General features: G+C 36.1%; 1 protein-coding gene across 1 annotated transcript; it reads left to right on the top strand.

Moving 5' to 3' along the window:
- Positions 1-13,638: 13,638 nt before the first annotated feature.
- Positions 13,639-16,195, top strand: LOC103961024 (uncharacterized protein At1g66480). Its single transcript, XM_009373526.3, has 2 exons — positions 13,639-14,289; positions 15,973-16,195. Exons 1-2 carry the CDS (start codon positions 13,693-13,695, stop codon positions 16,033-16,035), a joined length of 660 nt encoding a protein of 219 aa, XP_009371801.2. The 5' UTR covers positions 13,639-13,692; the 3' UTR covers positions 16,036-16,195.
- The last annotated feature ends 3,271 nt before the right edge of the window (positions 16,196-19,466 follow it).

Genomic DNA, 19,466 nt, shown 5'->3' with positions numbered 1-19,466 from the left:
AACTTAAAACTTTAAAAAGTAAAAATGAATTGATCAATTCTTCAAGCTTTGAGATGTAGATGCATTTGGAGGAGGCATTGAACTTGTAGAAGATTGAGGTTGAGTTTGTGTCAAGCCTACATTACAAAGTACATATATATGTATATTAATAAGATTTAGAATAAGAATTAAAGTTGAATATTTAATAACAAATTTACTAAATAAATTAAAACATGTCTTACTTGTTTCCACTTCTTCCATTTCTTTGTAGAATTGAAGCATATCTTCCGTTGGTTCTTTGTAGAAGTTTACTTCATCCACCTTTAAGCCAATCACTAGTACACTCTAGTGCCTCTACCATTTTTGGAGTCAAGGATGCCCTAAAAGGGTCCACAACCCTCCTCCTAAGGCTAAATGCACTTTCACTAGCAACAATAAAAGTGGGGATTGCAAAGATATCATTGGCTATTTGTGAAAGGATTGGAAACTCTTTTGTGCTTGATTTCCACCAACTCAAGAGATCAAAGCCACCAACAGTAAAGCTAATATAAGGAGCGGCAAAGTACTTATCCACTTCATTGGATATCTCCAAAAGACATTGCTCCCTCCTTTCTTGTACAAGCTTCTTCATCATTTCAAATTTGTTCTCATCACCCCGACAAGCTTGAATTATGAACTCTTTATTTAGTTCCACATCTTCCAATGGAGCCCCAATGGTAGTAGAAAAACCCCTTCTATACTTGTTATACAAATCAAGCAAGCATTTTTTAATCTCCTTAAGCATCCAATCTACCTCCTATCATCTCATCCAAGTGCTTTGAGGTTGATGGTAATCATTTGAAGTTTATAACTAGGGTCAAGAACTTGGCCAAGAAAAATAAGTGGATTCACATTCTCAAAATTCCCCCAATACTTGTTAAATTTTCGCATCATTGTAGTAGCCACGCTTTGCAATGTAAGATTGGTAGCATCTTTCCTTTTTTTCTCAGTCTCTATTTGTAAAGCAACCACTTGAACCTATAGCAAAGTTGATGTAACCTTTTTAGTTGCACTAAGCTTCAAAGTAGCATCATGTCAGAAAGTGCGTAAAGGCTAGTGCTTTCTCCCAATCTTCCTCTTCCGGAGGCCCCACTCCCTTTACCAAATTCTTCTTTGAATCCATTTCCATTTCTTCAAAGTAATCAAGAAATTGCACATTCTCCTCCACTATCCTAAGAAACACCTTCCTAAACTTGTATGCAACGTCAAGCATTTTATATGTTGCATTCCACTTTATAGACACATCAAAAGACACATTCAACATTTTATCCATCTTGAATAAGATAGCAAAATCCCTAAACTTATCCAATCTAGCTGGCGAAGAATGAATGTACTTGACACAATTTTGAATCCCATCAACCGACTTAGTAAGCTCCTTTAACCCACTCTTGACAACTAAATTTAAGACGTGACAAGCACACCTCATATGCCAGTACTTCCCATCTACCAAAAGAGAATTCATTTCTCGTAGCCTTTTTTTCATATAGTCAACCGCAACATCATTGGCGGAAGCATTATCAACCATGATGCTAAAATCTTCTCTATCCCCCATTTGGTTCAAACACACCTCTAGAACCTTCCCAATGTCATCTCCCTTATGGTATGTGATCTTTATGAAGTTTATGAACCGTTTGTGCAACTTCCATTCACTATCCATGAAGTGGGCGGTAACTACCATGTAGTTGATGTTTTGAATTGATGTCCAAGTATCGGTTGTGATACTTACCCTTTGATTACGCATAACTTCATACAATTTAGACTTCTCTAATACAAACAAATCCCACACACCGGCCGCAATCTTCATCCTATTTGGAATCTTGAAACGAGGTTGAGGCTCTTTCATCATATCAATATATCCAACTCCTTCAACCACCTTAAATGGTTGTTCATCCTTGATGACAAACATCATAACCTTTAACTCAAGTCTCTTTTGGTTAAAGGTGTGGGGGACCAATCCACTACCCATGGACTCATTTGTTAAGATCGGTTGATCTTTATCACCTTTTATATAAAGAGGCGATTTCTTACAAACCTTTCTAAGGTGATACATTATGTTTGATGTCCTATTTTTATTAGGATCGGCCGGACACTCTTTCTTGCAATGTGAGCAAATTGCAAGGTGAATTTTTTGACCTTTATTCCCTTTTCTTACCACCTTAGCATGTGAACACACCACCGATCGCCCCCTATTAATATCATTGTCACCTCTCTTACCACTTCCCACACTTTCATCCACTTGTTCTTGATTTTCTTGTTGATGTTGTGTTTCAAGTGTTCAAAGTTGATGTTGGGGTTGGGGTTGAGTGGTGGAAGGTGTACTAGTAGAGCTATGGCTATTCCTAGACTCCATCTTGACCTATTAATCAAAATAAGACACAATGTTATATTAAAATATAGTAGCCAGCCCTGTAACTCATACATATAAATTGTATGCATAGTCATACGAATAAGCCACATAATTATGCAATCATTCATATAAATTGTATGCATAGTCATATGCAAGTGAATAAGGCATCAATTCCTAATTTTATGCATTAGTATAATTGTTAACTACCTATATATCCCAAATATTAATCTGCTTTAATTAATTACTAATTGATAAATCCCCAGTTTTATCAATTTAGTATAGGATGTAAAAAAATATACATTTTAATGTCCACCCTACCCTGAAACTGGTCTCTCACTCAGTTATAATCAATCCGGCGAGATTTGCATTCGTGGCTCTCAAATCATGAAGGGTATAATTGTTAACTACCTATATATCCTAAATATTAATCTGCTTTAATTAATTACTAATTGATCTCTGATCTTTAATTTTCCCCAAATAAGTAACCATACATTAATCTACCAGGATATTTGAATGATGTTGCGGCTACAGCAACCAAAATAAGATGTAAAAAAGTAGGCAGCAAACATAATAGGTCATATAAAACCAAACCAATTAATAAATCCCCAATTTTATCAATTTAGGGTTTCTGAAAGTTTTTATCTAATTATAGAGAAGGACATCCCATTCTTCAAAATTGATGACAGAGTACGATGAAAAAACTGATAAAAGAGTACAATGGAAAAACTAATGAAAGAGATTCCTAAACTTCATCTCTATATTCTTCAAAATTGTATGTAAATTACCTTGACAGACAGAACCGCAAAGGACAACCAGAGTTGATGAAGAAGATGATGAGATAGACTGCAGAGAAAGACAAAGTCGCCGGAAACAAGGGAAACAAAGATGAATCGACTTGAGAGAGCTGGGACGGCAGAAAAAAGGCCCTAGGTTTATGAGTTCTAAATTTCTGTCCAGCAAAGAGTGAGAAGTCTGAGAGTAGTTTGGAACTTTGGATTCTTTCATTCTTTGGTGATAAATGAGTCAAATGACTAGGAGTCTAGGATATAAAAATATTAATAAAAATTACATAATACATAATTATATATATATATATATAATATGAATAAATACATAATATAATATTAATGGTAGGTACGGTATACCATCGGTATTGATTTTGAATACCAGTACCATACCGAAATAGTATGGTACGGTACAAATACCATACCATTACCAATTGGTACAAATTTTTGGTAAAAATTTGGTATGGTATGGTACGGTATGTTGGTAAAAATTTCCACCCTTAACGAAAAGTCTATTTGTAAAGCTAAACGTGGCGTGTCACATCATAATATATAAAAGCAGCTTTTGGGAAAAATCACACACACACACACACACACACACACACACATATATATATATATACACATTTAAAAATGAAAAAACCCACTCACAAGTACATGCATGTCGTAACCGTCCAACTATTCTACTCGCGGTACACCTTTGGATGGTTCCTTTCCTAAACGGAAAATTACCACACTAATTATTTAAGTAATAATAACTAAAGTAATAAACTTAATTTCTGCTAGTTTGCATAAGAACAGTATTTTCATTGGAAATTTCTAAAATAACATAACAGAGTCATTTCTCAACCATTTTTCGCACAAGAGGTATCAAAATGAAGCTTAAGATGAGAGGAACGGTTTTATACCTCATTGGGGAAGCAAAACTTGGTCGGAGGTGTCGGGAAATTGGCTTGAAAGCCACTGCCATATTCAGGACTTTCTAGATATAGCAGGTTTCGAGCATGCAAGCTCAAATCCATGGTCTAGGGGTTGTGGGAAGTCGTTCAACACCTTTAAACTTGGTAAACTCAACAAGGTTTAGATGGGTTTAGCTTGGAAAAATCTTACAACTCGCTGGAAAACATGGTGCATAAGGAAAAAGCTAAATGATACATCCAAAAGCCATATACATGTTAAGGAAATGTTTGATCAACTTGAGTAAAGCTCAAAAAGTGAAGAAATCGAAGCTTACCAAGCCGGAGATGGATTTCTTTGTTGGGTTCCATTGAGATATGAAACGAAAATATCATATTTTCCCACGTTAGGCACGGCCACGAGATTTTGGATGAGTTGTAGGGCGTCCTTGGTGTTTTGAGAGTTTTTGGATGGCTTTGGAGGAAGCTTGGATGAGATGGTGATGTTTTGAGAATTTTTGGAGGTGGTTATGGTTAGGGGTGGGCACTTGAAATTGAAAACTGAAACCGAAACACAAACCAAATCGAACCGCATCGAACGGTTTGGTTTTGCGGTTTTGAAACTGAATTGCAATGTAGGAAATGGCTGGGTTTCGGTTTTGGCTTTTGAAAACCACACCGAAACCGAAACCGCACCTCAAATTAGATGTCATGTTTTAATTGGTTGTTTGTTGGAGTTCATACATTTAGTATGAACTTAACCACACTAAAATTTCATCCATGTTCACCCCTATTCGACATAATTTCAAATTATCCCTCAATCCTCATCGATCTCTCTCTATCTCAAAATTCATCTAAGATTCGATGACCTCAGTGCACTGCTCTCGCTTACTGCTTGTATCCCTCTCGGTCTTAGTAGAAACTCTAAATATCCTTCCCCTTTATAGAAGCTCTGCAACACCCAAACCCTAACACACAAAATGCTTAATTATATCAATAGATAAGCTTTATGCTGAAGCTAGAAAGCTGATTCATTTAATGAGGATACATTTATATATATGTACATGTTGATTATTTTTCCCAAGTTATAACCCTCATCAAGCATGTCATCTTCAATCTTTCAAATAATAAGCCATAACACTCCATTTGGGGTGCTATTTCCTGCTCACAAAGTTTATCATTTGTGCAATTAGCTAGCTAGGCTAAGATGGTTGATTATATACCATTCTCCTCTACCATTTTCTTGCTGTGATCAAATGTACATGAGAGAGTGGGGAGAGCAATAAAGAAAAGAATTCTCATGTGGTGTGGGTTGGTTAATGTATTGTGTAGAAAATGAGGCCATATTATGCGTAAATAGGTGTACATTTTAAATTATACATTTTTTTCACAAAAACCGAACCGCAACCGTTTGAAATTGCACCGAACCGAACCAAATGTTTTGGTTTCATTTCGATTTTGGCTTCAAAACCGCACCGCAAAAAATTTCCGCTTTGGTTGGGGTTTCACTCAAAACCGCACCAAAACGAACCATGCCCACCCCTAGTTATGGTGATGTTTTGACAATTTTTGGAGGTGGTTATGGTAGTGTTTAGGCGTGTTACCGAAAGGGAGAGAGTTACGAGAGAATGAGAGAGTCTGAGAGGGGTGGGAGAGAGTTGAGAGTTGTGAGGTTGAGTGAATTGTTAGAGAGATAGTAGGCTAAAAATGAGGAAAAGAGAGGGTGTAAGGCGTGAAAGAGCTAGAAATATGTGAGGGAATCGATCAAATGAAAGAAAATGATGAAGTGATGTGTGTAATGGAACAAGTGTGGGTTTCTAAAACCCAAAATAATTATTTGTTTAATGCGACTTGCATGGCCATTCCTCAGCATGAAGCATTTTTTAACGTTGTTTTTTTTTCCCAAGCTAGACCAAGTAGTGATGCACATTGCACAAGATCAGTTTTTAAAATTTGAATTTATCTCAGGTAAATTTACATTGTTTCAAACATAACTTCTTCGTTATACCAAATTGAGTTCCATCTGCAGCCACGTGTTCGTAAAAATGAGTACTATTAAAAAATAGTAAAACAAGAGTGGAAAAGTGAAAGGAAGATTGAGGTCCATGTGCAAGGCCTAGGTGGCATCTCAAGGGTATTTTGATAATTTCACTATTACTAAGAATAAAATACAATAAATTTCGGGATGGGATGTCACAATCGATACGAAGCTAGCAATATTTTTTGGGTACAGTCGTAAGCATTCTAGTGACTTCCCTTAAGAACGATTGGTAGCGAAGTACCGATCTTATCCTTTTCTATTTTTTTAAGTTATTTTCTCATTTTGTCTTCGTATGTTGCTTTATTTAGATTCAAGTATCTTTAGATTTATATCCTTACTTACTATTTTGTTTTCATGTGTTATAAGAAAATTTTCACCGAAAATACATATTTAGAACATAAAGATGATAGTTTGGTGTTGTGGTATGGGAAAATAAAAATTTAACAAAAAATAAATAAATAAAACATAAATGGTTTAGGGGAGACGCAGTCCAAACTCATGCCCTCGGGAAAACCCAAGGCTCAGCTGAAGCAATGAAGGTTCATGAGGTTTAGGGTTTAGAGGCGTGTGAATAAGAATGGATGAATAGTAATAGGCCGTAAAAATAACACCTTGAGTTTGACGCGTTTCAACGGCCCTTGCACTCGAATTTTTCTCTTGCCATGATGCAACGGACAAATCGTTTTTTCTTTTTTCTTTTTCTTTTTTTTTCCTTTTTTAGATAGGCTTACTATGTTAAAATTTATGACTTTAGTGTGGATTATATCATGGTTGATAACGGCTTATAAATGCCCCACCCTTGACAACAATGCTTTGTTCAGCCAACGATGGTTCACCCCTTGGATCCCTTGTTGACACAAGCCTATAAATGCTAACCTTCGCCACCAATGCTTCATACGGCAACTACGGTATACCCATGGGATTAAACTAAATCTACCCTATATAAATGCCTTACCCCTACACCTGTGGTTCGTACGACAAACCATGGCTGACACGTGCGGTTAAAATTAAACCCTAAACCCTATAAATGTCCTACCCATGACAAAAATTGTTTGTACAAGCAACAACGGTTGACCTGTAAGATTAAAACAAAACCTTGCCCCATATTGATATCGGCTTATATATGTTCCACCCTGGCACCAATACTTCGTGCGGGTAACAATGGTTGACCCGATACGCCCATGCCACATTATTTTGCATGCGTCGGCCCGCTTCATTTTGTTTACATAAAGCACACCTAGTTTTGTATGCTAGAAGCCTGTCTCTTTTTGGTCCTCAATTTCCTTACGTCGAGCCTGTCTCGTTTTGCATGTGTGAAAGCCTGTCTCGTTTTTTGTGTGCAGAGAGCCACCTCGATTGCTCACACGGAATGCACCTTGTTTTGCAAGCCGCATTTTTCATGCATCGACTTTGCCTTGTTTAGCATGATAGAAACCCGTATAGTTTTCTATGAGCAGAACCTGCCTTATTTTTTGTGCACTCGGGTTTGCCTCGTTTTGCTTGGGCATAGCCCGTCTCTTTTTGCATGTCACATTTTTTCATGCGCCGAGCCTACCTCGTTTTGGTGCTTCTGGGTTTCGTCGTTCTGCAAACAGAAAGTTCACCTCGATTTATGTGTCGTATTTTTTTGTGAACTGAGTCTTCCTCGTTTTCGCGCCAAAAGCCTGTCTCATTTTCTGTGGGAAGAGCCCTCCTGGCTTTTTTTTGCATCTAGGTTCACTTTGTTCTGCATGCGTAGAGTTCGCCTTGTTTTGCCTGAACCTAGACCGCCTCAGTTTGGGTGCGCGGAGCTCACATCGTTTTGCACCCACTGAGCAAGACTTCAGGGAATTTTTTTGCTAGGAGTTTAGAAAAATGTTGCAAGACCTTTGGGTGTGATCCTAACGTTTATTATGTGACATCCCACATCACCCAGGGGAGTGATCCTTAAATGCATATTCCCATCCTTACCTAGCACGAGGCCTTTTGGGAGCTCACTGGTTTCGGCTTCCGTAGGAACTCCGAAGTTAAGCGAGAAGGGGGCTAGAGCAATCCCATGATGGGTGACCCACTGGGAAGTTGCTCATGAGTTCCCAAAAACAAAACCGTGAGTGAATGGTAAGCCCAAAGTGGACAATATTATGCTACGGTGGTGGAGTGGGCCCGGGAAGTGGTTCCGCCCCGGGCCGGGATGTGACAATTTGGTATCAGAGCCTAACCCTGGCCGTGGTGTGACGAGGATGTCGGGCCCCTAAGGGGGGGTGGATTGTGACATCCCACATCGCCCAGGGGAGTGATCCTTAAATGTATATTCTCATCCTTACCTAGCACGAGGCCTTTTGGGAGCTCACTAGTTTCGGGTTCCGTAGGAACTCCGAAGTTAAGCGAGAAGGGGGCTAGAGCAATCCCATGATGGGTGACCCACTGGGAAGTTGCTCGTGAGTTCCTAAAAACAAAACCGTGAGGGAATGGTAAACCCAAAGCGGACAATATTGTGCTACGGTGGTGGAGTGGGCCCGGGAAGTGGTTCCGCCCTGGGCCGGGATGTGACATATTAGGTCCCGAAACCATTTGTCATTGATTTTTAAAGTTGAAAAATATAAAAAAAAAATGAAAACTAATAGCGGGGCCCCCAAAGAGATTTGTGGGTGTCCAAAATCTTTGGAATGTCCTAAATTAATTTTAGAAAACATGTTGTGCAAATAGAATGACTTTAGCTTTGGCTTATAACGAATGTTGTAAAAATTCTCAAAATTGATTGGAAAACTGTAGGTTATAACTCCTAGTTTTTGTGGAAAAAAATTGAAATTGAAATATTTTGGATCAAAGTTAAGGAAAATATTGCAAGACCTTTGAATGTGATCCTACAGTTTATAAGGTCTTGAAACTATTTTTTCTTGCTTTTTAAAGTTAAAAAAATAGAAAAATAATAAAAACTAATAGCGAGGCCCTTAAAGAGATTTTGTAGGTGTCAAAAATATTTGGAATGTCCTGAATTAATTCTAGAAAACATGCTTGTAAAAGTTCTCAAAATTGATTGGAAAATGCGGGTTTTAACTAAGAATGGGCAAAATATCCACGAGTATGGGTAACCGCACGTGGTTATCCACACAATTAAAATTCATGATTAAGATTATGAGTAACTGTTTAAACAAATAAACGGTTATGGGTATAACCGTTTACCTGTAAAATTTAAATGGGTAGTTATGGGTATTACTCTCAATTGTAAACGGGTACCTGTTAACCGTTTATTGATCCAAATGAACATTTTACTTATGCCTTCGCTCGCTTATATCTTCTTCGTTATAATGCCGATTGGTGAACTGTTTTGCCTACATTTCGTGTGATCGAGCTCTATCCAATTATACTTAGTGTGATCTCGAAAGATTACATGATTTGACAAAACTTAGAGGATCAAATGGACAATGAAACCCGATTTTCCTTGTTAATGGATATGCCATTGAGAGTTACTGGCTTCAAACGGAGCCAAATGTTTTGATCAAAGCTTCACTTGAAGAAGGGCATTAAACCTGGTTATTACAATCCAGACTGCACGCTCTTAGTCCTTCAAATACTTATACCCTTGAAGATGTTGGAAGTTTTGATATCCCTGCTGGTAAGTTATTAGACTTGACAGTCACACCGAAATTTTTTCTAATTAAGAGTAATGCTAAGGAGACTAAATTTTAGAGGAAATGTAAGTTGATAATTGATTTATTATTTAAGTGTTAATAGACGTGCTCATTTTTATTGATGACACATAATTTAGTTTGCAAATTTAATTTCTAAATTTAGTCTCCCTATATATCATTACTCCCTAATTAATATGTGCATGCATGCAACTTCTCGGCCAATAGCATTTGATTTCTTATTAATTCATTTTTCTCAGGTAACTTGCATCAATTAATAAGCTGCTTGAATTGCTTGGACCAAGCGTAAAGGTGCATGAGTTGTAAACTATAATTTTAATTATTGGAATGAGGGAACTTCAAAGATTAAAATACGGAAATCATGTTAAATGTACTTATAAACGGCTAAAAACCATGTAGGTAGGTAAAAAAAAGGATAAATGAGTAAAAATGGTAAATGGGTTAAAAAAAGGATAAACGGGTATGCGTTACGATTAAATAAGTACACTGTTAGGGGTATAGCTTTCAACTTGATGCCATACTTTCTTCCTCCTTTGCCATGCTACTAGGTTTTATTTTGTTTGTCCTTTTCTATGGTTCATCGCACACCCGAGGGTGGTAAAGAATCAGATATTAAAGTATTCATTTTATTCTTTGAAAGAAAAGCAATGCTACAACAAAGTTTGGAGGATAAGCAAAAACGAAATCTCCTCTTATTTTTTTCTTTTATACTAAAATTCCCTTAATATAAATATAAAAAAGAGTGAGATTGCTTAACTAATGCCATGTGTTCCATGAACCTCTCCTTCACAAATACAACCAGATCAAACTGTAGGGAAGTACACTTTGATAAAAATAACAAATCAAATAAAAATAAGAAAAAAAAAAAAAAAAACGGAAACTTTAACGAAAAGCTTTCGGTACTGTTCATTTTAACAAAAAACCACATTTTTATACTAAAAAGTCAATCCTGGTACTATTCATTTTACCCTTTATTTTGTCCTTATTGTTAAAACTCAAAGTTTTTAAACCATTTTCATTAGTTTTTCTAGAAGAAAAAAAAAAAAAAAAAAAACGAGAATTAGCTGGTAGTTTTGCTACACAGTTCACTCTGTTGGGAGTCAAAAAATGTTTCATCTTTTTCTTGGCCACCATCGGCTCCTATTGAGAAATATGATGTTATGCGTTTGAAAAAAAATTCCCTAGCCATAAAGATCACAGATTAATAGATTATTGTCCAAAAAACCCCAAACTTTTAAGTGGAAAAAGAATGACATGAAATATGAAAGGAATATTTGCCAAAAAGAAAAAGAGATATGAAAGGAATATAAGAAAGACAGCCACTAGTATTCTTAATTGTCATCTTCAGAACTCCAAAGCATCATAACAAGGATAGCCTACAACCCAGCAGGTTTTGTCGTTATAAAGCTTGAAATATTCCAATTTCACACACAAATCCAATTTAGATTTCACACACAAATCCAATTTAGGAATCTGATAGATTTTCCACACTTTCAGACTATTAGTATATTCATACATAATTTATGTGTGTTAGATGTCAAATACTAAAATTCAGCACACTAAACGATGTTAGGTTTCTAAACAAACGATATTATCTACATTAGGAGGTGGGGGAGTGGGCTAACTCTCACAATTAGTTAACAATAATGTGGTTCAACTTCGTCTCTGGCAAAAATCGAATCTAAGACCTCTCACTTACAAGTAAAGAGGAATATCATTAGATCGTAGTGAAGTGCCAATTTAGTCCCTGAACTATCAGCTCAGGGAAAATTAGGTCTTTGAATTATTTTTTTTGGTAAAATAAGTCCCTAAAATCATTAAAAATTAAGAATTTCATCCCTACTATTATATTCAAAGCTATTTTATCAAATTTTTCATCAACTTAAACAACTTGACATACAATTTAGAATAATACCGTCAAACAGGTGGCAGCTTCCCATGCAAAGCTTAATTGTTAAGTTTTTTCAACCTTTTCCGTGAGAGATTCTATCTCAGTGGCTTTCCACTTAATCTCCTTTATTTCTCGCCTACGAGCCCTTAACATTTCATATATGTTGCGAATCTAACGTCTAATTTACCCTTAAATTAACTGCACTATACTTTATGAAAAAAATTATCAATCTACCCTCCAATGTGTATCATATGCAAGTAACGTGACTTAAATTTACAAAAAAATGAATATAGTAACTTTGAATCTAATATTAGGGATATAAGCAAATTTTTATAATTCAATGACTAATTTTTCTGAAAAGTTAATTTAGGAATCTAATTTTTACTTAGACGATAATTTAGGAACTAAATTGCTAGTTCACTTGTAATATAGCACCTCTACCATATTAAATGCCGAACAAGCTGTTTTAGCCTCAACTAATTGTTTTTTTTTTTGTTAACATTTTTACAAATGGTATTTTAATTTAACTTTACAAATATCTTCACCTAAAAAATTAAATTCTGACAAAAGATGAAAGATCACAAAGATTTTATTTTCTTAGAACATCTTCAACTTTTGGATTAAAACCTAAAATTTTTAATCCAGAAAATTTAGATTTTAACCTAGAAACGTTTTTTTGGGTTAAATTTTTGCTCGAGATTATTAAAGAAGGAATTTAAGATAATTTTTTTTTCTTAAAGTAACTTTTTTTTCAAAAAAAAAAAAAAAAATGTAAACTATTCTAATTTAATTTTATGAACATTTTAACCTAAAAATATTTAGATTCCGAAAAATATAAAAATCACTAATCCAATACCATGAAGCACACTATGAAAGAATATGAAGCACATGAAAGAATTTTTTTAATTACTTTAATTGTTGGATTTAAAACTTTTTCTTTCATTAGTTTTGATTATGTTAGATCATAGTTGTTAGATTCAATGAATTTATAAATATAAAACTAAAAAAAAATGCACATATATGATGGCCCTAAAAATGATTTTAGGTTAAAACTCATATTTACCCCAAGAATTAGAACAAGTTAGAGAAAATTTCGAACTTAAAATTTAAGTTTTACTTTAAGAGAAGGGGATTCTTATTTGTACAAATGGTACTTCAAACTTGGAACGAGCATGAAAAATTTAACGATACTTCTTTATCTTTTGAGTTGTTTTGCTGGATCAATCGCTCAAGACCTTTGGTGACCCGATGAAGTAAGTCTTACAACAACAAACTACAAACATCAATCAACCAGCCAAGCCTTTTAGCTCTCATAGCTAAAGCTAAAGCAGCAAGTGGCCAACGTGTGGGGCCTGTTGCCAGCATTTTGCGCGCGACTATTTTCCAAGACGCGTCTGTTTGCGCGTTACATGCTAGGTCCAGTTGCACCCAAAAACCAGGTCTGACATCGTGACCCACACCAGGAATAGGAACACAAAATTCATTTCCAAAGGTGGGAACTTTGGCCATCTCCAATTGATCTGGTGAGAGAGTCAGATGGTAGAAAATAACCTTAAATGAATGATAAATTGACATTTGAGCATCAAGTGTTCTTGGGCTTGGAGAGGATTTAGTTACCAGATGTTAAAATTTGGGTTTGAGAGTTAGTTAAGATTTGAAGATACATGTTTTGGCACACATTTTTTACTTTTATGTTGTAGAACTCATTTTGTAATATATTTCATCAATCTTAACTTTATACATTTTGTTCATCCTTCATAGATCATCTTTGTAAAAAATTGACAAAATTCAAAACAATTAAGACATTCATTTATAGTGAATAAAATAAATAAATACGATTCTATAAGGAAACACTAAATATAGTTCAACGGCCCAATGTTTTTGAATTTGGATGATTTTTTATAGACATGCATATTTGAAGCTAAACAAAAAAAAATAAACGGTTAAATTATTAAAATAAATTATGAAGTGAAACTCACAAAAAGTATATAAAAAACATATGTCTTCAAATCCTAATCATATATATAAATATGGGGATGTATATATATTGTCATACTCTAGAATCAATCTTATCCTTTGAAAAGTATGGGGAACACAATTGGAGGAAGAAGGAAAGCAAAGGTAATGAAAATCAGCGGGGAGACCTTCAAAGTAAAGACCCCGATAAGGGCATGGGACGTAGTGAAGGACTACCCAGGTCATGTCCTATTGAACTCGGAAGCTGTGAAACGTTTTGGCGTGAGGGCCAGGCCACTGGAACCAAAACAAGAATTGAAACCCAAGAAAATATATTTTCTTGTCGAACTCCCCAAGTTTCCGGCGGAGGAAGAAGAAAAACAAGTGAAAAGAAGAGTGCGGTCGGGTATTCAAGTGAGTGCCAAGGACAGGCTCGAGTGCTTGATGCTTTCACGGCGGTCGGTGTCGGATCTTACGAGTGTTAGGGAATCGTCGACAACGTCGAGTTCATCATCGGAGGGTCCGGTGCGGATGAAGATGAGGCTGCCGAAGGCTCAAATGTTAAAACTGGTTGAAGAGAGTAAGGATGACGTGGAAATTGCTGAGAGGATAATAGAGCTTTATATGGTTAATAATGGTGGAAAGGTCGAAGGGCAGATGGTGGAGAAGGAAGAAGGCGTTTTGCAGCGGAGGCGTGGTGGTGGCAACCTCAAGCCGCGTCATGAGGTACAAGTCTGACCCTTTTTTTTGTTTTTTGTTTTGAAATATTTTGGAATTGGGTGTGCATCTTTTTCTGGTAGAAAGATAAGATGTTTCATCAATTTTGTTCTTTTTCTTTTGTTTTTAGTGTTATAAACTTTCTTCAATTCCCAATATTCAGGTGACCTATGTTAGGTGTTCATAGTTTTGCACTCTTGAATTTTTTGGTGAAAGTTTTGCACATTTAAAGGGTGGTTATTGAGTTTGTGAATTATTCTTACAAAGTTACACTTCAACAAAGTTGATGTTCTTTTTTCTTTCGTACAAGTGATGTGAATTATTCTTACAAAGTTACATTTAAAGGATGGTTATTGATTATGTTTATTTATTTAATTCGGGTGTATAGAGAAGCTAAAATAATTGGTAGATCGCTTCTCTTTCATTAGTACTTATATATAGAATGAGATAAATAGTCTAAATCAGCTTAATTGAGTACAAGTATTACGAACAATTTTAATTGTTTAATTATGGGCAATTTTAGTTGTTCAATTTACATATGTGCATACGATGACATTGTGCTGTTTGTAGAATGTTTTTTTTTTTTTTCTTGGTCAATTTTAGGCTTCGAATAAGAAATTAGGTCAATGTTAGGCTTGAGAGAAGGAGAGAGAGGGAAAGAGAGGGAGCGCATTTTCTAGATAGTGGACCTTATTGCCTGCCTTGTTTAATAAAGTTAATAGTGGATGCATGCCTCAGGCTTCTTACTGAAGATGTAAATACACAAATAAAAAAGAACACCTCTCAAGTGTCCTCGATTAGTCGATTACCTCACACCATAGATCAATAGCATGTTCCATACTGAATACTTAAACATGAATCTTTTATTGTTAAAGTTACGTTATCACATGGTTTTACCAATTCACTAATGATAATGTGAGACCCGATATGCTTATATCATAAATCTAGTTAAGTTGCACTATTAATCTATAAATACATATGATAATGAGTTGTATGAAGCTTCCGACAACACCATCTTTCAGTATTACAGTCTACATATTCAATATAAAACTTTTGTCAGCGAATTGTAATATTCCTCACATAAAATGGTCAAATGCGTTTCTTAGTTCTTAATTTGGTTGGTAACGTACCGTCGAAGTTTCTACAAAAAAAACAAAGGAAAAAGAAAACCACAATGGTTAATGTAATCCCCTTGCCGCATGACATTTTTTCCGAATTAAGTTCTCTCTTAAGATACAGACAGTCATGAAAGTTGCAAACAAATATAGGGTCCTGGAAGCAAAGTCGCCACAAAAAAGTTTGCTACCTAAAATACTAGTGATATAGAACAGTCTACAAAAAGTTTTATACTGTAAAGTTTCTAGTTGATGAGAAATTTTTTATTGTGGGCGGAACACGATGAGGTACATCACGTGTCATTATACAAATGGTGATATATGTGTGTTAAAAAGTTAATAACATGAAAAATAAAATTTCTCCCCACTTACATAAAAACACGTGATGTATCACCCATGTTCCGGTCACAATGAAAAATTTCTCCTAGTTGAGTGTGGAAGTGGAGTTTACATGTCAAATCTTGAGTGGAGGCGAAAAGAGAAAGGTAGATGGAAATGATAGCTAGCATTCCTCTTTCGGTTAATATCTCCATGTATGAATTGACAATATTCCTTCTTTGATAACATAATTTTGCAGAAGCGAGTGAGTTTTGTCCCTGTGGAAGAAGAAGAAATTCGTTTAGATCTAGCCCCTCAATAGCTAGCGCTAGCGCATGCAGTCAATCATGAAGTATCAAAATTTGCAGACTTCATTTTTGGTGCCTTGATTTGTATATATGTAACATATATATTTGCAATATATACAATATTAGCTCCTGTAATTGTTTTTCTCTTTGTATAATATAGAGACCGTTCTATGATTTTGTATCCTGGAAATTCAAGCTTCTAAAAATCATTTAGCTTTGATGGTGACCGGTGAGTGTCAATTTAGCTTCAAATAATGTAAAAGTTGGGACGTACATTATTTTGTCTTTTCAGTTTTTTATTTTAAATCTCTACTAGGAACCAACCTTTTGTCAGCTGCTCGTACGTTCATCCTAAACATGTTTTGGGATCATCTTGGCCCTCGCAACCGCTTTGCTACTGATCTTGCAATTTAACTTGGCCACAAACTTTACGTCTTTCGACTCGGAGTCAATGATCACTTCCTCCGTTTCTTTTTCCGATTTCTTAGTATTGTGAGAAGCACAAGGGAAGATGAAGATGGAAAATATGGAGAAAAATAAGATGGTGATGACGAAGATAAAATGCCAAGAAAAAAAGGCCGTGGGGAATTTTGGTAAAGGCCTTGCCATGGTTGCAGTGCTAGGATAGGAGCTAGCTTAAAGTCGTCTTTAAAAAAGTTTTCCAATTATCTTCAATTTTTGTGAAATGTTTATTGGGAATGGCCCATAGGTGCTTTTTCTATGCCTCACTTTGCTTGCTTTTGATACGGAGGAGGAAGTTGTTGGAGAGGCTTCTAACCAAAATAATACACTTACAAAATCAAAATTTTGAACAGTGGTGGGCACAATGCACTTACCATATGAGGATGCTGCATATATATGGCACCAACTATTTATCCATGTCCGCACTGCGAACAATTAAAAATATGAGTATGCTAGCTGCACTTGAAGTATTTGATTCATGCTTGTTTGCTTTGCAGTTTTATTTTTGTTCATGTTATTACTGCTAACTACACTGTAATCTAGGGTTTCGGAATGTAACAGAGGAAACGAAGAAGAAGAATTAGAGAAATAACAGGTCTCCATTAACTAAATAATAGAGTACATCAGCTCTATTTATAGTAAGAGCATATTACTTAATGGCTATGAAATACAACCGACTCCAGCTGATGTACGATTTACGATTTACCCAAAACTATAAGATGTTTAATTCAATGTAGTACGTGATATATTTAAAACACTGTATAAGATAAAATAAATATCTTTTTTTTTTGGTCAAACTAAAAACTTTCATTAATTAAAAAAACTATTACATGAACTAGAAAGCTCAATGACAATCCAGGTAAATGCCCTTATACGTAACGGATTTTTTAGTTAGTAGGGCAAAGCCGGTCAACATTTAAGGTTTACTCAAAACCTTTACAAGATGGAAGAGGGTCATATTGTCATAGGGCAAGTTTTTGCGCAAAGGGTAATAAAATGGCGTGTAATACCTTAATGTTTACGCGACAACACTTATGGTCGTTGACTAGGTCACCTTTATCCAACGGACTTCTGCATTGGTCCACTATTTCACGCCGTTGGGCAAAGGCACACAATGACGTGTTAACAAATCCAGCGACAAAGGCTTTGCTCGATGAACTTTGAAAAAGTTCCATCAAGCAAAAGGCTTAATTAGGTACTAGGTTTTCGGGTTTGGGGCGACCAATCTTTCCCGACGATTCTATCAAACTGCCACTACTATTTTCTTTAATTATAGAGATCTAGAGAGTAACACTGGTGGTACAAATAAAAGGAGTAAGTGGAAGAAGAGGAAGGAGTGGTAGCCAATTGTGGGGGTTCGCACAACGTAGCTATAAGATTTCCAATTGTAAAATTAGGACTAGTACTAGCCAACCATCAAATATGTTTGGATATAGTTTGAGATCTTCTATGTAAAAAGTAAGGAGTTGATTCACCTATTTATAGGCTAGAAGAAGTCGATCTAGGCTCTCTGACACTTCTCTAAGTCATCAGAGCAAGTAGGGGCTGGTGGCAGTACTTCTTTACTAGGACATGCCTTTTATTCAGAACAGGGCTGCCTATTCTTTGCACAACATGGGTTGACGTATCAGCTATACCAATCAGTCCTGCATAACACCCCATGTGGCTAAGTGGGTTTTGCTTAGATTAAAAAGGGCAGTCTAGCATGTGAGTGGGAGTTATTGGTATAACTTAGGTGTAAGAGACGCCTCACTCCTTCCAGAATGCCTTAACTCCGCAGGTAAAACGCATAAACATATGCCAATTATGGCAAGAGATGAAGCGGCGTGCTTAAGCAAAGTTGCTGCGCATGACTGAGAATTAGTTCGCATGTACTTTGCTAGGTTAGCCCAATCTTTGTCAGCTTTTGGCATAAGCTTGGGAATACCCAGACCGACCTTCAGGAGCCATTCTCCCAGCCACCTTAGCACCTACCTGAGTAATTTAAGTTTATTTGTTTAATTTTTTCACCATAATTGTACAAACAATTTTATTTTAAATGTTGTTTGTACGATACTTGACCAATCCTGAAACTACCAAGCATCAATCAATTTCATACCTTCAAGGATCCACTGAGGGGTTCATGCTGAGGCACCCCTGCCCAAGCACAAGAGTTTCCCTCCAACCAGGAGGCCAATCACAGCACAACACATGTCAACTTTAGAATAAAGCTCATAGAGTCCCACATCGATCGCGGATGAAAGCTAGAGATTCTCTTCAACTATAAATGAAGACCATTCTCCTACAATGAATCCATAATGTCATTATTGTACTTAAACTAGTCATTAGAACTTGAACCTATGTATTTGTGTAAACCCTTCACTATTAATGAGAACTCCTCTACTCCGTCGACATAGCCAAGCTTAGGGTGAACGATGTAGATCTTGTGTTTGCTTCCCCATCTCTATCTCTTTACATATTTATCCTCACTATACTAGTAGGAAAAACTATTTGCATGACAGATGTTTGGGCAACAAAGCAAAATTCATTGCGCAAGTGTGTTTTTGCAAAAAAAAACAATAGCTTCGTCGCGCAAGAAAGGTGCTACTTTGCGCGACGCACAACTTTGTTGCACAATACAGTTTGCACGATGAAAAAAAAACACTTGTCACACAAAGTTAATCAGACAAATGCGAGTAATTTTTTGTTTTTTTACGAGAAAATAAATGCGCTACAAAGTTTTTCTTGCGGAAACCTTAGGTGACAAAGGATTAGCCGCGCAAAGTTCGTTGAGTTTTTGGGTCAGAGCATTCAATGCATGCGAATCAATGGAATACTTGTGCGACAAAGGCTTCGTCGTGCAAAGTCCAGTCAGTTTTTGAGTTAGGGCATTTAGTGCATGTGAATATGAGGAATCAATATTGTATTTAGTGCAATTGTCTGCTTATTCTTCACAACTTTATTCGTGCTCGAATGAAAGATAAAAACCGAGAGCAGAGCATGT

Source organism: the organism of the source record quoted next, unplaced genomic scaffold (assembly GCF_019419815.1).
Source record: "Pyrus x bretschneideri cultivar Hongxiangsu unplaced genomic scaffold, Pyrus_bretschneideri_v1 Contig41, whole genome shotgun sequence".
Taxonomy (NCBI): Eukaryota; Viridiplantae; Streptophyta; class Magnoliopsida; order Rosales; family Rosaceae; genus Pyrus; species Pyrus x bretschneideri.
Note: the sequence above shows the minus strand (reverse complement) of the source record. Positions and strands in the feature narration are given on the sequence as shown.